Below are 19,242 nucleotides of genomic sequence, written 5' to 3' on the forward strand. Positions count from 1 at the left end.
AGGGTGGTCATGTGTTTTAACTGCAGCAGGTGGAGGTAACAATGGTGTTGGATGTCAAGACAGATTAGCTAGATGAAAAGAGGTTACCTCAGATAATGATGGACATGAAAACACAAGGTTATTATTGTACTGAAATCCTGTTGTAGTTGACAAAATGATTTTATGTCCCTGAGCTTTTTTATGTGGATAAGATGTAAATGTAATTTTTTTTTATTGATCAGGATCACTGGGACATATTTTAAGGTGAACACGTGACGTATTTTTTCCAAAATATAACTACTTCATCAAGCCTATTAACAAGGAAATGAGTTTTTATGCTGCACATGTGTTACTGAACAAAAGATCACACTTTTGTCATGAAAACTAAATGGTGTGAAACAGAATGCCCGACTAACTCCAGACAAAAGCATTTTGTGCTTTAATTGCTCTTGTCGATGATCTAAGTCCAACATTCCTGGACTGCATGGTTCACAAAAACTAAGTCCAATACTTCGACGTAATCCCTCTAGGTATTAATAAAGTATATTCATTCATTCATACACACAATACTTCCTTGTGGATTATTACAAGCCTACAAAATTAATTCTAATATATATTTTTAAATTTGAACGATATACCAATTTAACAAATGTCGCATGGACCAATAAGACGCCTGCATTTATGATACAATTGAAATATACATACCAAAAATAGGATTGTCATTGCAGTGTATGCATTATTAACAAAATTATTTACAGGTTCACTCACTGGTATGCTCTAGTACCAGTGATGCTCTAGTACCAGTGATCAATTTTTCTTCACATCTGCAATATAGTGACATATTGATCAGTAGAGAAAAGGATTCTCAGTGTAATATTGATCAAGATGGCTGGATGGAAAAAAAAAAGAATTGTAGAGACTTGCAGAAACTACAGCACCGTATGTAGAGCTGCTTTCATTTAGCGTTACATACAATGCTACAGTTCAGTGACGCTCACAATGATTACGGTTCAGAATCAATATCACTTGATCAATTCCAGGAGAAAGCACAACTGAACTGCAAACTATATGAGTGTATGAAAATATCAGTCTCTCATTGGTAAAGCTAAGTGGATTGTGTAGTCTGGAATTGCATCTCCAGCAGAAGTTTCAAGAAATACATTGCTCTAAATGCAAAATAAGTAAAATAATACTAATACTCTTATATGAAAGATTTAGTAATTACCAAATCTTCAGGTTAAGAAGGTTTCAAATTTGAATCATAGCTGGCTAAAAATTTGCCACTTTATAACCAGCTACATCTGTTCATAGCTTGATCATAGGGGATTGCATGAACAAAATCTTGATATAAACAATTTTTTTATTTGGCAATATAAAGATTAAAGTTGGAAACGCTGCATACATCAGTATTTGAAGTTTTTCTGAAGGGCCACGAGTCAAAGAATGTTTGATTAGAATGGTTTATATTTTGTTTCTCGTAGAATATTCTGCACTGAATCTTGACTAGCACAACACGGACATACACAACCAATAATTCAAATAAACACATGATATGCAAGACTGCGAACAAACATATGTAAGCAAATATTTTAAAGTACTCTTCATCCTTCATGCAGAAGAAGATTGTGGGCCTTACTGCTAATCTATATTTCATAGGGGTTGAACCATGAATTCAACTCATATGAGAAAACCTGCATGTTGAGTGGTATTTTTGGAGACAGTTTTTACAGTTTGAAATGACCAAACCGATGAGCATGCAGTTGAATCAGCAAGAGGCCCTTTAACTCAGATGTCAATAAGGTTGAGGTGGGATTCTGGCGTGAGTTGGTATTCTAGTGGATGGCTAGCCATTAAAGTTTATGGAGATAACAATAATGTCATGGTTTCCTTCCTCACCTGACCTAAACCCTTTTGAGAGTTTATTAAATGGGAGATCCACAGTGAAGGAAAACAGAACACCTCTGAACAATGTGCAGGACGTGGTAGTTCCTGCTTGACATAACATGGATGTCATCACCTAAAGAAACTGAAACCATCAATGGAAGGCTTGTGATTGTTATTGAAAAAAAGGTTGGCCATATTGGACCCTGATATTTTTCTAATGTCAGAAATATGTTTTCTTTTATTATTTGAGATATTTATGTTTCATTTTAAATGTTCACTTTAACACAAAAACCATAAAACATAATATTTTCCGTTCAGCTGCATAATGAGTCTGCACAGTATGTGTTGCCCAATAATTTTGAACACATGGCTAATGCCCAAAGAAAGCCAAAACTTCTCTCTTACTTTCATAAATATTCATGTTTGGGATTTATTAACATGAAAGCGAGCACTGTGGCAGTTCCGTAATAAAATTAATCCTGAAAAATACAACTTGTCACTGTTACACCACTGATTTTTTTTTTTTTTACATCTGGGTACCCAAAATGCTGGGACATAAGTTATTTCAAAGTGGTTTCAGCTTTTTCAGTGCCTATGGAGCATTGAAAAAAATACATTAGCAGCTTTTTCCTAACAAGCAGTTAGTTTTTATTAATCAATTCCATCATACGAGGAGGAAGTTATTCTAAAATGTAGATATACGACATTGAGCATTGAACCCTCATCTTCTTATCTAGGGTTCATAGACTCAATTTACTACTATTGAGTTTTTGACCATATCTTCTTGGTTCAACTCGCCCTACAGACTATCCCTAACTACTTCAGACTGATACTGAACTTTCTGGATTGTTAATCAGGTAAATTGTATAAATCAGCCACAACTTTATGATGAAACAAGAACTGCTTAGCACTTCTCAAGACAGACATTGACAAGAAATATCCTGTTTTTTAAATATCACAAGATTTACTTACACTCTTTTTCTGTAAATCTTGTTTGTAGTCCAGTACTTTAAGACTGTTATTTCATACTTCCAAATGAGAAAAGACATAAAGATTTAATGCTCAGTTCAAGGGCAAACTGTACGTATCAGGAATTTGTGTTAACCTTCATGGAATTAACACAAAGGCAACTGAAAACTACATAAAAACAATGCCAAACACCACAAATTGTGTAACGCTGATATTGCCTTTCAAGGATTGTCTGAACACAAAACAGAAGCAGAAAACTCTGTGTCTGGTGGCATTACAAATGCCCTTGAAAAGATTTCATGCAGAAAACAATGCCATTAAATTGTCGAGAATTTCCCTTTTCTTGCACATCTGGAAGACAGTAACAACCAACATGCAGACGGTCAGGAAGTTTGTTGGCTGCATCATGTAGGCCACAAATTCATTCTTCATGGACACTGTCTTCAACAGCGAGTCAGATTTGTGATAAATACTTGTATTTCTTCCCAATGAACAAACTCTAAAGAGCTATTCTTGATCATATTATGTATTCAATGCTTTGCGAAGCACTTAAAAATTATATTTTCTAGTTCTATTACAGTAAATTCAATAACCAAAAATATTTTTTAGAAAAAAAAAAAAAAACATTAGTCAAGCAATGGAATGCATACACTGTCAGAACAATCAAACATTTAATGTTTTCATTGTTTTCACACAACATAAACCTTGTATTTATCACATCTTGTCACTACAGTGTTTGAATTAACCTGACCTAGCCTCACAATACAGAGCCACATTTCATATCGCCACTCAATCACTGACAAAAGTAAATAAATTATTCACTCAAAAGCAGAGAAAGAAACCCAATGGAAAACTCTCGGGGCACATTCACCCTGTTTGCAGTTGTGGGAAATCTGTCAGAGCAAGAGTACCTTCCCTAGAGGGACAGCGGACAAATGACACCCACTGTCTGCATTCAATTACTACGAGCGAGGCCATGGGAGCCAAATCCTGAAGGAAAGTGGGCCTCACAGAGAGGAGAGACTTACCCACTCCAAGGCTTAAGTAGAACTGTCTGCTGTAGCCTGCCTCGGCTTACATTGTCCACTACTAATGTACAACACATGAAGCAAGAAGAAAAGTTCCATCTTTTCCTTCCCTTTCACAATGCTGCATGTGGATCATATTTGCATGTGCTCTTGGTTCATTCTAAAAAACTAATTTCACAGAGTTTAATTGTGAATCATATCAAATTAGTGGTCTCAAGTCATCCGGTTTTCAATTACTCTCAAGACAGAAGAAAGGCTATATTAGAAAGAAGTCTTGATGGCTTGCTTGAATTATCTACAATTATTTGTACACAACCACAATGCAATAGAGAATAGTTCTGATGAATCAAGACAGATGTCCTTAGCAAACCCATTCCTGCAAAAGGCCTGTTGTGTCATGTGTCCCCAAGTGACACTAGATATATTGCATCCTCGTACCGCACCACATTAAAACACATCCATAACGATAACCTAACCCACACACACTGCCTTATTATGTTCTCAGTCTATGCAGTGGACCTCAGTTTTCCCTCCACAGTAGTTGTGTGTGCTCCCTGGGGCCATAAGTCTATTTCTAAATGGCTGCAGTTGTCAGCTGTAAGAAAAACATTGACCACTTAACCCTGCACTGCTAGGCGGCTATATATCAGTTCACATAGTCATATAGTAGATATTCAGTGAGTCTTGTTCAATCTGCAGTCAGTGTTCTAGCTACAGATGATCACTCAGTTCAATTTAGGTTTTTAAATAGCACCAGCTGACCAGAAAAAGTCATTCCAGGACACTGCACAGAAAAGGTAAGCAGATGCAAATTCAAATTGAATTGTCATCCAGTCCAGTACTTTTAGACTGTGTTATTTCAGAATTATAAAGCACCAATTTGTGGGAGAAATTGTCCAGAAAAAGTAGCTAACAGATTGCATCAAGTCTTGACTTTAATTCAATTTCCACAAGAGAAAAATAACTCCTTTTAAACAAAAAGGGCCAACTCGGCAGTATTTGGCATCTGCCTTGGTCCGCTGGAGTGCGAAACAAAAAGGGAAGAAACAAACATAAAAAAAAAATTGCAGGCAAAGATGACAACCATATAGCAATAAAGGTTATTAACGTTTAGTCACCTGGTATGGACCTGAAATTTAGTGCAATGGACCCTCTAAATATGAATGCATTTTAAAGAATATTCTCATGAATGCAGATGACACAAAAATGTCCAGAATGTCAAATTTTCTCTGTACACAAATGTGCAGGATCGTTGTGGTAAGCCATGAGCTAGACTGCTCTTTTTTTTTGGAAACCTTGTTTTGTATGCTTCACATGTGGTGTGTCTTCCGTGCTGCATTTTCTTTCCTTTTCTGTCACCACTACGATGTCTGCAAAGAAGCCTTGGCATTAAGACATGTTCACTTCTGGAGCCATTAAGAAGGTGTGTGCAACGTGTTTCAGCATTATGCAAAAATAAAAAATAAAAAAACAGCTTTTCTCTCACAGTATAACTCTATAAAAAGTCTTTGTTATGGCACATTTTTGTGACATCTTGTGCAGGCAAAAACAAGTGTCGATGATCCAATTTCATCTGAGCTGCAAGCCTTATGATGTGTCATTAATGCTTCCCTAGCATGATGGCTTCTCTCAGGAGGATTCTCATCTAAAATAATTATTTTAATATATTGATTTATTATGTACTATATTTTAAGAGAACATACATACTGTCATTATGCAAATTGCTTTGGTGAAAGCAATTAAATGTGTAGTTAGAAGTTCCACTGGATTTTGCTATGCTACATAGTCATGTTTTATGCATGAATAAACATGACTATATTGAATGGAAGCTGTCTCTTGAATAGTTCTTTAAGTAATATTTACATAGTAAAAACTCGCTTTTTAATTTACACAAAGACTTTAATTAATTTACCCTCATTTTACTTAGCAGGAAAAATTTGTGTCATACTAGTGTTTTCATAAAAAAAAGAAAGAAAAAAAAATAGAAAAACAGTTCAGTGATGTAGCCATAAAGACAAATCCCTCTCTAAGGGATTTGTCCAACTAAGGGAAAGTTTGGTCTTTCATAAACCAAACTGGTCTTCAAAAATGTGAACTGTCAGGAAAGATGCCAACAGAAACAGCCAGGAACCAAACAGTATACATTAATTAGAACTTCATGTAGTTGATATATGGGCCTAAACATTTCAGGCGACTTTTTAATCTTATAACCAACTGGTCATGCACGTGAAATATGATCAGCACATCACAACCTCAACAAGCAAATTTTGCTTAGCCAGTCGGAAGTTGCCTTTAACCCCCCAATCAACCTCAAACTTTTGATGAAAAAAGTTCAGAATGCGCCTCAGTCATGGTTTGAAATAGGGGTGTGAAATCATGTGGTTCAGGTGTGCTGACACAGATACAGCTGTAGGTTGTGGGACACCAGAACTCAAGGATTCGAATTTAACATGTGGGCTCAAATGTTTTGTGACAGGATAAGGTCACAAAGCATTGCAGATTTTGTCCCGTGGGGTGTGAGTTGTTCATGTTGCTTTATGCGTTGACATTAAAGAACATTAAAGATTAAATACCAGAAGGAGTATGCAATTTGATTTAAAATGTCCTAAATTTGTTCTTCTGGAACAAATTTATAGATATTTAAATTGATTTAATACGGTGTATTCATATATCCTGTACAATAAACATTTCCTTAAAAGGTTATTATATAATATATCTCACCACTTGTTTAATTTTCCACTAGGATGGAACATATCTCTTGTAAAGTTAGAAAATATACTGAGTATATGCAGAGCAGTGAAAGCTACATGCTGGTTTCATGCATTGCTTTACTTTACTGATCTACCAGCTAAGCCCATGAAGCCATGCACTGCAGTATAAGTGTAAGACAATAGGTTCTGTAAGGCACCTCTCGCTGTTAAATTGAGGAGGAGGCCTGGCCATGTTTCTACACCTGTTGCCTTGGGCCCAAAGCGATCAGCTATCTCCAACACTCTCATTTTTCACCAGAGGGGCCTCTTAACAAGCTTGGATAAATGAATATAAAAACTTCAGCTTCTACACTGATAAGACCAATCTATACCTGAAAAAATCCTGGGGATTAGGGACTTAGAATTGCATTGGGCTCCAACAGTGGTATACGGAAGTCTTTCTAAGACCCAAAATTATTTGGCATAAAAATCAAACAATATTCAATTCAATTTTTTTATTTTTAAAGTATAAAAAAATATTTTACAAATCCCAAAGGAAAAATAAATAATATGAGAACAAATGTAAAAGCAGTCAAATACTGTGAAAGATTTTCAGTAAACTGAATGTGTGGGTATAACATTCAATTTAGTCAAACAATTTGACAAAACACCAAACTGGAACAGAGATGATCCATTAAGGTCTTCAGTCCGCACTTCTCAAATCACTTTGACTGTCTTTATTACTAGCAAGAAGACAGTTTAACACAAATACTATTGTAGTAAACATTAAAAAAATCTTGCTATATAACTGAAAAATGCTAAGAGTAAAAAAGATTATTTGTTTTTGATGTTTGCCTTATCAGAAATGTCTCAAAATAAAAGTACAGTGAAAGAAATTCAAAGTACAAGTTAAACCTGATCAAAAGGTCCAGATTCTGGAGAGCCCACAGTCCTTTGGGCTAGAGCCAGTTTTCTTAATATACGTTTTTATTGCATACAATAAATAAAATATTTACAACCTTTCTATTCATCTTATCTAAAATGTTTCCTATGCATATAGCATCATTTCTTTAAAGTTCTTCCTATATCCATGTCAAGAAATTACCCTGGATGTGATAATAACAATGCCAGGGTTTTCCAGGAGAGAGAACAAATATAAATACGGGGCATTAAGAATGTGCCTAAAACTCATTACTTCGTCCAACAAGCTTGGCAAAGGCTTCAGTCAACGGTGGGGTAAAGAAGTAATTGTTTTTAAATAGCTACATGCTGGTTGCTCTGATAAAAATCTGAGGAAAACAAAAAAAAAAACAGTTTAGTGGGCTGAGTCAAGTTTTCTTTGCACATGTGTAACATATCATACTGTCAAAACATCCATTCACTGAAGAAAGAAAATAATAAAAAAGGGAACAGAGGGGCAATAACCCAGTAAAAGTTAAATGGAAAGAAGTGTTTGTAGCCATTTGTATTCTGTGTACCCTTGTAAGTAAAACCTGAATCTGGGAATGACATCAAAGAAAGTTTAACTATCTTCCCATTACAAGTTTAAAATCACTTTTATAAACTAATGGATATAATCCAGGGAAATATTTTTTAATTAAAGCAAAGAATATTGTATTTTTTTTATTTTTATTTTTGTAATTTGAAACACTTCAAGGTCTTTGCATAGTACCGTATATGTGAAAAGTTTGAGACAAAATTAATAAAATATGCAAAGAAGCTGTTTTTATGCAAAGCAGCAATTCGATTTTGAGGTGAAAGTAGGTTGAAACTTCAAACTATTTAAATTCTGAATTTGAAACAAAATTAATGTCAAAGTAAAGTGCTAATTAATGAAAATGTTGTTTTGTTTGTTTTTCACTTTACTGAATAAAGTCTTGTATCATCCCTCAGTATGTTGTTGTTATGAAAACTGATTTACTCAGTTTTTTGATGGTAAAAAGTTTGAAAAGAAAATTTTAGAATTTGCACTTTGGCAAGATGGGTATGAAAACATACTGAGTGGATGCTTTGCTTTATGTAACAATTTTCATAGATGAACATAGGACATGACGTAAATTGTGTCTGAGGTGTTGCCAATACCCCCGTGAGCACATTTGAGCAAGAATTAGCAAGACAAGAAGAAATCTATACTTTGCTATTCACTGTAAAAATTAGGAAAGTGTGAGCTTCCTACATTGTGCCTTCAACAAGAAAAAGAAAAGATAAAAAACTTTAAAAATGTATGATTAAACTGCTGATGGCTTTTTTACGTTGCAGAAAAAGACCCATTGTAACTCATCAATAAACTACAGAGAACTGAGAAATTAAATAAAATCAGCAGAGGATTTTGAAATGCCCCAGGAAAAAAGTCTGCTGTGCTTTTTTTTTTTCTTTTTTGGGCTTAGTCTGAGAGGTCTAAATCTTGTGGTAAGGTAAAAAGTGAAGGGTACAGAGACGCTGGTTTTGGCTGCTTTAAGTAGGCCTGGCTTGCATGTGGCTAGGAACAACCACTGCTCTGGCAAACCATTTGGAAATACCGTGCATCAAACAGTAATAAGGCCCATATAACACATTACTTCCAGCCTGGAAGTTTATTAGTCTTTTTGTTCCTTATTCACCTTGAACTATTTTTTATGACTAAGAAACCACAGGGAGTTATGCATATTCAAATACATGGATATTATGTGTGACTCTAAATAAGGCAAACAACTTGTCAAAACTCTACAAGTTTTTATTTCTTTTCTTTTTTTTTTTTGTTGAAAGAACAAAAGTCCAGCTCATGCTGAAGCCATGCTGGGACACTGATTAATCTTTTGACCTCAAAGTGGGAAACCAAAACACAGCCTATCAACAGAGGATACGTTTTCATGGGGGACTAAGCCAATTTACACGTTAACTACATATACACAATTAGTAAAGAGTGAATCACCTCACACTTTGTTAAAAAATGGCTTTACCCTCTGGCTCTTTGTACAGCCATTTGTGTTCACTTTAAGAGTTTTTCTCTTTTTTTCACTATATTTGCTTTGTTGATGATGTAGAATAACTTTTTCCATGGGTCTGGATTTGATTTAGATTTTGAACCAGTTGTCTCCATTGATGCCATTTTGGCTAATCAAAACTCAGTGAAAATGTTATTCTTACTCTTTTGTAATTACAAAATTTCACCCATTTAACACTTTAATAGTGTTAAATCATTCCATTTAGGTAAAACAGCTTTATACTAAACTCAACATTGGAAGTATTTTGTAATCTTCTTTTTTGCCAGCTGTTTTTGTCCACATAGGAAAAGGGTAAGATTTCACGTGTTGTTCTTAGTTTCCAATCATGGAATATGATGGCGTACTGCACTTCAACGAAGCGAATAAATTGCACAATTTGGACATAGATGTAAATTCAGATAACTGCTGCTAGTGTATTGAGAAAATGGTGTCTGTGCATGTATCTCCAATTTCCAGTAAATTCCTGCTGATGTAGGCAGTTGAGCAATAAGTTTCCAAGATAAATCACATATCGCAATACCAGTTGTACCAGAGGTTCCTAAGATATATTCAATTTTGATTTTTTTAGGTTGTTTTAAAATATGTACAATGGGCAAAAAACTGACAGTTAAAGTGCTAAGATAGCAAAAGTTATGGAAATCATATGTGATTATACTCAAAAGGTTTATGCAGTAAAAGTATCAAAAAACAAACCTAAACAATTACAAACAATATGTGTACTGTATCTCGCTGTTCAAGCCAAGTGATTTTAAACAAAGGCAGAGAGTAAAAACACAATGTAAATAGGATATTTGGAGTAAGAATGCAGGGAGAGTAGACTAAGTCACTTACACTATTGTCACTTGACCCCGACACAGGATAGACCGTCCAGCCAAGCTCCGCCGTGGCTGTAGTGGAATCCATGAGCATCTCTGTGGGGAAATAGGAGAAGAGATGGGGGTCAGATAATCGGCTGCTGTGAATGCACTGCTGAAAGAAAAACTATGGCATTAACATAATCATTCAAAAAAAAAAAATCAGTTAATGTCTGTTCATCTGAACATAATCTAATCACATTTTAGGATGTAATTTATGCTTTTTCAGATCTTGGTTTAAGAAACCTAGAGTTAAGATGTCATCTTTAATATCAGCATTTATTAAAGTAGATTTTTTGGGGGGTAATTTCATAACAAACACATCCAGGTCAGCAGAACAGTGGCATTATCCCAACATCTTTCAGGGAAATAACTGGCTTGAAAAGTAAGTCTCTGCGGTACACTAGAGGTGACACCATATATACCACGGATTAGCTGATGGAAAGAAACACTTCTAGTAATTGGGGTCAAAGAGGATGTGCCTCCTGACAGATAGGAGGAAATTTGTGACACAAATTCCTCCAGCCTGATCCAACTGTCCATCATATGCTGAGTGAGACATTCATATGGTCACCTTTCTCTGCTTCTTTTCCCTAATCTTTGTACCCATGCCCTCAAGCCTAGATTCCCACCCAAGATGTGGCATTAGCTCCACTGCTCTCTGTCTGTTACATTCTGCAGGTCTAATGAATTTCTCCAGCTTGTGTCACTCATGTGCTCTAGGGTTTAGCTGCCACAGATGGAGACACCATTCATCAGTTTGGAGGCGTCAGCTGCAACTCCAAAATGCCACGGAGGGATTTAGAAACCCCCTTGACAAACACGGCTACTAATCTTAACATAAGTCAGACCCTGGGACCACGACACAGGTCTGCTAGACAAATGCACTCTGTGGCATTTCACTCTTATGATAAAACTGAAATAACTGAATTAAAGCTAAGTGTGTAGACCCTTGTCAAAGAAAACTGTATAAGTTATGACTAAAATGATTTTGTTTTCTCTTTACATTTTTATTTCTGTGCAAGATTGGATTATGTTGTAGACAACTTTTATTTTTTTCTTATAACCTTGGATTTTCTCTAATTTATATTCCACAGAAAGCCACAGATTTTAATTAACAACCTCCAAAAGCATTGCTTTATTTCAGAGCCTTCTGCTGACTTTCAGAATCTTGCCAATACTCGCAAGACATAATACTTGATTTCACATCCTTTCAGTTATCACAAAGCTTAAATCTTATAATTAAGCAGATGAGACTGCAATTGAGCAGCTATTGATAACCTTCTGAGTGACTCAGAGTTGAGTAGACTGTTAGGCAGTGAAATGGTAATTATACCCCATAATGATAACGATAATTAGTGGGGGAGAAAAGTGAGAATAATAAACCCCCCTTTGTGGTGGTTTAGAGAGTGTTGTGGGGGAACAGGGAGCACATTTCTGTAGGAATGTTAACATTGGCTGGATGACGCATCTTTCTCTTCTCCCAAACCCGACTCCTTTCTCTCTGAAGCCGCACATTCCTTTTGTCTGTTTCTATTCTGACCGACCATTCTCACTCTGACCATTGCTATTTAATAATTTTTTCCTTAACTGAGTTTTGCTACTTCTCACCTCCTTATTCCCGTTCTCTCAGGCAAACCTTCTCCCACTTCTCTACTCTTGTTTTATGTCTATCTGACTTGTGCTATCAGTGACCCAAAAGTACTACCTCCCTATGAAAGACTGATCACTTTTCTTCCTACTGCTGTCTACACTTGAGTCTCGGCAGCCACACAGATTCATTACCTCCCGTGAGGCAGAGCAGCACATAGCTCACCCCTGTCAGCCACAGTCTTGTTCTCGGTCCCAGCCGAGGCAGAGCGCGAGTGCTCAGCAAGACGTGCTGGGTATTAGTCAGGAGGACACAGAGGTACTCGCGGGAATGCGTAGGAATCATTTTTCGTTTTCGCTTGTGAGGGCATGTTTACGTATGATCATTTGAATTTTATCACTCACAGGAATGGCGTGAATGCATGCTGAAAACTAGTAAACAGTAGTCCTACTGGAATTCTCTCATCTTACATGACCATGCAGTCAAAAATATTCTTCAGGCACTCTCACAGAGGGAATGGAAAAAACATAGAAACTCCTTAATTAGAGCTGGGTATCATGTGGGTTTCATTGTAGGCCATTGCTTTGTAGACTTTATACAATGTCTATCAGGATTTTAATTAAAAGCAAAAAGATTAATGAAACTCTTTTCTACATTCTAATTAGATACAAATTCTGGGAAATCAGGAGTTTTGACCATCAACCAAGTAAATAATTGTTTTTTGAGGGGTTTTTATTTGAAACCACTGAGTGCAATAAACCTTTTACAGCTCCAAGACCACACAAAAGCAGACTAACTACAATAAATGTATGCAAAGTTCCTGAACTACTATTTTTCTTACTTCAAACAATTACATGTTTTGCACTGTGATATTGCATTTTCAGTTTGATTCCAACAGGTATGGCGCCCTCCTTTAATAGAGAAAAACTAAAAATGCATAGAGAAATTGGAACCTTAAAATCTGATCTTGTCCATATCACACAAGAAGCAGTGACAACAACACTTTCTAGTTTGTAAACTTTTTGTGAGTGAAAAATACTCAGTACCAAATGCTTAAAATGAATTTAAGGAAAAAATAGAAATGTTTTCTGCAACCTACAAAAACATCTAAAAGTTTATTTAGGTTATGAGAAAAGTGAGAGTAAAAAAAAATTCAAACCGAGACTATATGTAAGACTTAACTTAGACATGGTCCAATATGTATATGTATATCTTGATATGTATATTAGTCGTCCTAACTTAGAGCCATAAATTTTGACTACACTCAGTTTAAGCAAAACTGCCTATGGTCCAAAAGCTGTAACACAACAAGTGCTTTTGATCAATAATTATTGAATGTTCACAGGAGAAAGGGGCAAAATAATTTGAATGTTCTTGTATTCTCTTATAGATCCTACAAAAGAAATTAAAAAACGGCATAATTTGGTATGAAAGATGACAAGAAACAAAAAACAAAAATGTTGCAAAAAAAAAATAAAAATCTTTAATTAAACACTATTAAACAAAAAGTAGAATGTTTACTATTTAAAAATAAAACATTTTACGTATTGATTTTATTGCACATTCGGAGTCGGTTTGAAATAGATATATTTTAGCCAGCACAATGTTTAGGCTAAAAGGATTCACCAGAGTTAGGTTATCAACGTCTGATGATGAAATGCAGTCTCTCTATTTCCATCCAAGCAGTAACTGTATTTGCAGTATTTGTGTGGAAGTTAAGTGATGTACAAAAGTGTTTTAACAGGTTGAGCTCGTGGGAAAATGATCTTCATGTTGGCAGGTAGAGACAGGATGGATACTTAACTGAGAACAAAAGAAGCATATTGACAATATGACAGTGAATAATTAAAACCTTTTTTTTGTATTTTTATGCTCTTAACTCTAGAGGCAGGTATGAATATGCAATGAGCCCTGGGAGTCTAAGAAAAGCCCACTATGAGGAGAGTGCTTCCTCTACCACTTCCTGAGAATAAGAAGAGAGTTTAGTGCTGATCTTAGAGAGCTCTCAACTGAGAGGCTGTCTAAAGTGACAGGCGAGTGGAATGGAAAAAGGGGTGTGCGGTACTACAACAACACTCTTCTTCTCTAAGAGGGGTCAACGTTTCATCTCTGCTTTCTAAAAAAAAAAAGCAACAGAATTTCCAATGAGGTAAAGAAGAGAGGATGTGTTCACTGCAAAAAGTTGAGTGTTATGCACAAACAGCTGCTATTCAAGAAAATAATTGAAAATAAACAAATGCTGACAGACAAGATTTTATAAATTGTTAGTTATTGTGCAAAGGTTTCAGTATGGATTGTTTGAACCGGCTGTTTACATTGCAGCTCAGATAATTATTCTGTGGAATTTGTTCTGGTTCTGCTGTTGTTCTGTATTGGCTTTCTTTCTTTTTTTTCTGCCAGTCCGTTTCTCAATGTTTTGCCCTTGGTTTACCATGGTGACTGACAATTCATGATTTGGCCAAAGGGCAAAAATCCTAGTTTGACAGCTGGATGACCAATTAGGGAGGGGAGACAGACAGGTTCCTCCAGTCTGGGTGATGGATGTCTCTTCTGCCAGGAGGAATATCTGAACAAAAATATGTGCACCTTTTCTTAGGGCATGCAAAACAACAAGGCTGGCTTCTTAAACAAATTTTACAGTTGCACACACCACCATGTCCAGCTACTAAAGTGAGATGTTTCTCTGCCTTTTTTTCCCTTGAGCATGAGGAACCGATTTTGAGAAATTGCTTTGCATGTTATTGCATCATCAAGTGAAAAAAAACTGCATATAAATGACTATGACATGGTAGCTCAACCAGAAATCACAGAGAATGAACCAATTTTCTAACAAACCAGCAAATATTTAGGTCTTATGGCTTTACAGGGGTATTTCAAGAAAACAATTGACCTCCAAAACAGCATGAAGCAGCTTGAAGGCGTTTCTTTTTTATCTTTCTTGCGGCAGAACTGTAGCCTCCTTCCTCTGTGGAGCAAATCCCTCAGCATTTAATACAAAATAAAAAAAAGACATAAACCCACATATGGTGCTGCGATAATGTCATCGAATAGAGCTGAAAAACAGCTTCAACATTCTGCCCCAAAAATACGTGTTTTGTTAATTTCTGTTAAGCCACAACTGCAAGACAAATGTGTGTGACTGAACACCTGAAACCATGTTATTTGAAGGCAAATGTGGAAAGACTGTTGTATGTGCCGCAGTTGGAGGGTAGCAGCTGGTCATTGAGCTAAAAACAGAATTCTATATAGTCAACCAAGCATGCAAATCTTGCAGATTAAGGGGAAAGGGAACGCCATACCCCTGAGAAAGCCAAAGACATGATTTATAGCTTCAGTGATAGACAGAGCTACTGTATGACCAGTTGGAAATAATAACACCTCTTATTTACATTCAAGAAGTGAGAGGAGCACCCAGCCTCAAGAAACTTGGCTTAACTAATCTGTCAACACAAGCCAACCTCATTAAGATGCACAAGAACTTTCACCAGAGTTCTAATATTTTTTTTTTTCTTAAGTGTTAGATTCATTTTTAATGACGTTTTTACAATTAGGCAAGTTTTCTTGTCATTGGGGTATTAGTGGGGGAGAGTAAATTAAGTAGATTTAAATGGTAAAAAGGTTAGTATTGAATTCTAGCAGTTCGTAATTAAGATGTTGATAAAGGTGTTAAGTTGCAATGCAGTTCAAAAGTTCACCCTTTACTCATTAAGACTGCATTGAACAGAGTTTTTCCAAGGAATAGAAAGATGAGCAGGGAAGCTGGGCAGTTGATTTTGGCAGAGTCTACTGGAGTGTGAGATATTGTACTGCACACACAAACACTCATAAAGTGGAGCACTCGCAGAGCACTGGCTGTTGACAGAATGATACAGTATGGTGTTCCCAAGGGCCCCAAGCAGGATGTAAGACGGTAATCTCTACACAGCCAAGCTGCGTTATCAGTCAGTGTGACTGAACTTGTCAACAAAGCAAGTAGACTAGAGTAAAAACTAAAAGCAAGAGATGCAAACGGGTAAGTTATATGGGCCTGAAACAATTTCAGGTCCCACACCAGGGAAGCAACTGTCTTTGTCTGACATCATATCTCAGAGCTGCTTTTTACTTTTCATTATGATGAAATACTCTGTAATCTCACTTCAGCTGCAGATGGGTTATCTTCCATCACGCAACGTACGTTCCCTGACACAACTGTTGTTTGTTTGTAAGCTCACATAGTGAAGTTGGAAATATCCCAACATTAGAATGTAAATTGTATGATTAGAATGATCTAAGACTCATTATAGTTTTAAAGCAAAACGTACATACTTAATAGAGAAATGTTTTCTATTTGTATATGTTGAGAAATAGTGATTGTGCTATCATTGCACAGAAAATTTTTTAATTTTCATTCAGATGTCTATTAAAGTCAAGACCTTTATAGAATGTTGCTCTGATTAAATAATCACATCTAAATTATCAATTTGAACAAACAACATAACAGTCAAAGCTGTTCACATTAGTCATGTCATATTAGCTTTCAGTATCTGCAGCTGTCTTATTTTACAGAACACCAGTCATACCAGCCATCTGAAATTTTTTTTTTTTCTTGTCTTATTCAGTATTTGTCAGTGTAATATCAGTGTGCATTAGTCATTAAAATATTTCAGGTCTAATCGACACCATATTTCATGGCGGAAAGACGTCAACTTAAGCAATAAATTGCAAGTTGGAACACTCACAGACCCTGTCTAGTGCAGTGTGAAAGAAACCTGGCCACTGACAAAAGCTTATGGATTTATTAGCACGCCTTCCATATTTCCCAAACCCCTGAAACCTAAATAGAACTGTTTAACAGATCAGTAGATTTACAAATTTTGCAGAGGAAAGTTCAGTAAAGCAGAGGCCAATATTTTTATAGACTTAAGCCTACGAGAACATGAGTGTGACTTGAGAATAGCGAGGCCATACAAATGACATCCATCCATCACTCCAATCATTTAAATGTTTTAGGAGTTCTGTGATATGACTCACTCAGTGCAGTCGAAATACCTGCAGCAAAATTTGACAGGGATCGCTTTTTATCAAAGTGACAGCTTTTCAGATAGCACTCCTAATTGATTTGATGGAATTCGCAAGCCTCCCACGCCTTGCCTACAAGTCATCAGTTGAAAATGAATGATGAAAAATGCATGTACATCATGTACTTTACAGATGTCTGCAGATGTGTGTTTTACATGGACTGTCTCCACTCTCTCCATGCCCTTCCTATTTTCTTGAGCTCTTACGGGAACCTTCAGACTGTGTTATGGATATATTAGACCAAAGGATAAGATTTTGCTTAGACTTTAAAAGCACAAAGCTGAATTAGAGACTGTTGCTTGTCTGACTTCTCCCTCTGATTTTGTTTTACATCAGATGATATCTGAATTAGACAAGGGAACAGCAATCTCCAAGCCAACCAATTTGATTGGCACCTAAGGCAAATTACAGTTAAGTACATAGAGTGGGTGATTCCAGATAAAAGATTCAATGGGGAAGGCAAAGGATAAAGCACAAGGACTTTGAATATACTCTAAGAAATATGGCAATGTTAAAAATGAGAACATACAGTCCATGCTACATTTACTGGCACTCCTAGTAAGGATGTGTAAAAAAAAAACCTTAGTGCAGAAGTATAACCGCATATTTAAAATTTAGGAAAAAAGTCTAACCTTTGATTTGAGTACATGTGGAAAACATATTAAGAAATAGTTGTTTTTGACAAAAATCCCTTTAAAACAAATAAAGTTCTTTAAGTTGAACAGAGATTCCCTAGGGAACATTTAATTAGTAATACAGGCATTATCCTCCTTGGTATAAAAATGAGATGACCGGAGACAAATTTCTTTGAGCCATTGGCACCTAAGCTGGATGATGACCCTATATTTATTTCGACAACACACACACAATGAATATGACGGTGGCACTGCAGAAAAAGACAAATTTAGCCTTATGCTTTTTACTTGGGGTAGCAATAAATGTGACTAATACTGTATATACTTGGACACATTTATATGTGAATTTGTGTAAATGATAGGTACTTCTTTTTATTATAACAGCTTGTTTTTATTTGGGTGATAAAAGAATTCCACCACATATTAGAGTCATCACAGAACACAAACTTATCTAGTTTATGACCCATTCTATGAGACTTTACAGCCCTTTCATCCTTTAAAAGCTGTTGTAAATTCCTGTTCAGGAGTTCTGGCTCCTTATCATTTAAAGTGTGGTGATAAGGTTCATCTTCTAAGGTTAATAGCTGGTTTTTTCACAAAGACTAATAAAGATTTTCCAGCAGCACATCAATCACTGTTTAAGCACCACAGTTTACTATACTTCCAAACACATTTGTGTATTGCTTCTTGTTTGTATAGTTTCATTCACATCTATATACATTTTAAATAAGAGACTTCTCAGAAAGAACACATTTTTTCAAAGAAACTATGGATATTACCAAATTGAAAAAGTAACTAAGTGGAGGAAAACATGTTAGTCATTCCATCTTGTGTATTATACTTGACAAAAAGAACTGATGCTCATAAAGCAGGAGTTGGATAAACAAAGAACTGAATGAAGAGGAATGAGTCTTAAAGTATTAAGAATTTGAAAGAGTCACCCAGCACAGAATAAGCCTGGAAGACACTAGGTAGCGAAATATTTCAATGGCAGTGGAAAGAAGACTGACCATAGATCCCAGAACAACTTCAAAATATAGCAATGAATGGCTTAGCCAAGTCATGAATTGCTAAATTAAAGAAAATGAACTCCAGAGCAGTGCACATGGTTGCCATACTGGAAGACAAAGTGATGACCAAGACACAGTTTGGCAGCTGACTTCTCTAGGGTTTATTTCTAAATCTTCACATATCCCTCTTTCTTAATGAGTCCCTCCACCTTGTCAGGATTCCAAGTTCTCGCTGCAGTGAAACCTAAACCATGTTTCACTGATGGTGTTCTTTGAGTTATGGGCCTCTAAACTTCTTTCTTAAAACATAAAGAAAAGAGCTCCAGTTATATCTCATCTCACCACAGAAAATGCTTCTAGTAAGCCCAACCTTCCCTCTGCACACTTCAATCAGGATTTGATTGTGTCTCAACTGTGGAAGACTAGTGTTTTTCTTGCAAATTCCTAAAACGCAGGTCACTGGATTAAGCATTATCTTCAAAACACCAATGCCAATGAAACTGACTAGGCTACACAAACCCCTGACTTGAATATGAGCAAATATTTGAGGGCTGAACCAC

General features: G+C 36.0%; 1 protein-coding gene across 3 annotated transcripts in view; it reads right to left on the bottom strand.

Moving 5' to 3' along the window:
* ephb2b (eph receptor B2b) overlaps positions 1–19,242 on the bottom strand; it is a 122,221-nt gene that overhangs the window by 68,847 nt on the left and 34,132 nt on the right. For all 3 annotated transcript variants that reach the window (XM_055050198.1, XM_055050199.1, XM_055050197.1), the window contains exon 2: positions 10,366–10,445. In XM_055050198.1, the coding sequence (XP_054906173.1) occupies positions 10,366–10,445 (80 nt within the window). The remainder of the gene's footprint in view (positions 1–10,365; positions 10,446–19,242) is intronic.

Source organism: Poeciliopsis prolifica, unplaced genomic scaffold (genome assembly GCF_027474105.1).
Source record: "Poeciliopsis prolifica strain line A6 unplaced genomic scaffold, Auburn_PproV2 SCAFFOLD030, whole genome shotgun sequence".
NCBI lineage: Eukaryota > Metazoa > Chordata > Actinopteri > Cyprinodontiformes > Poeciliidae > Poeciliopsis > Poeciliopsis prolifica.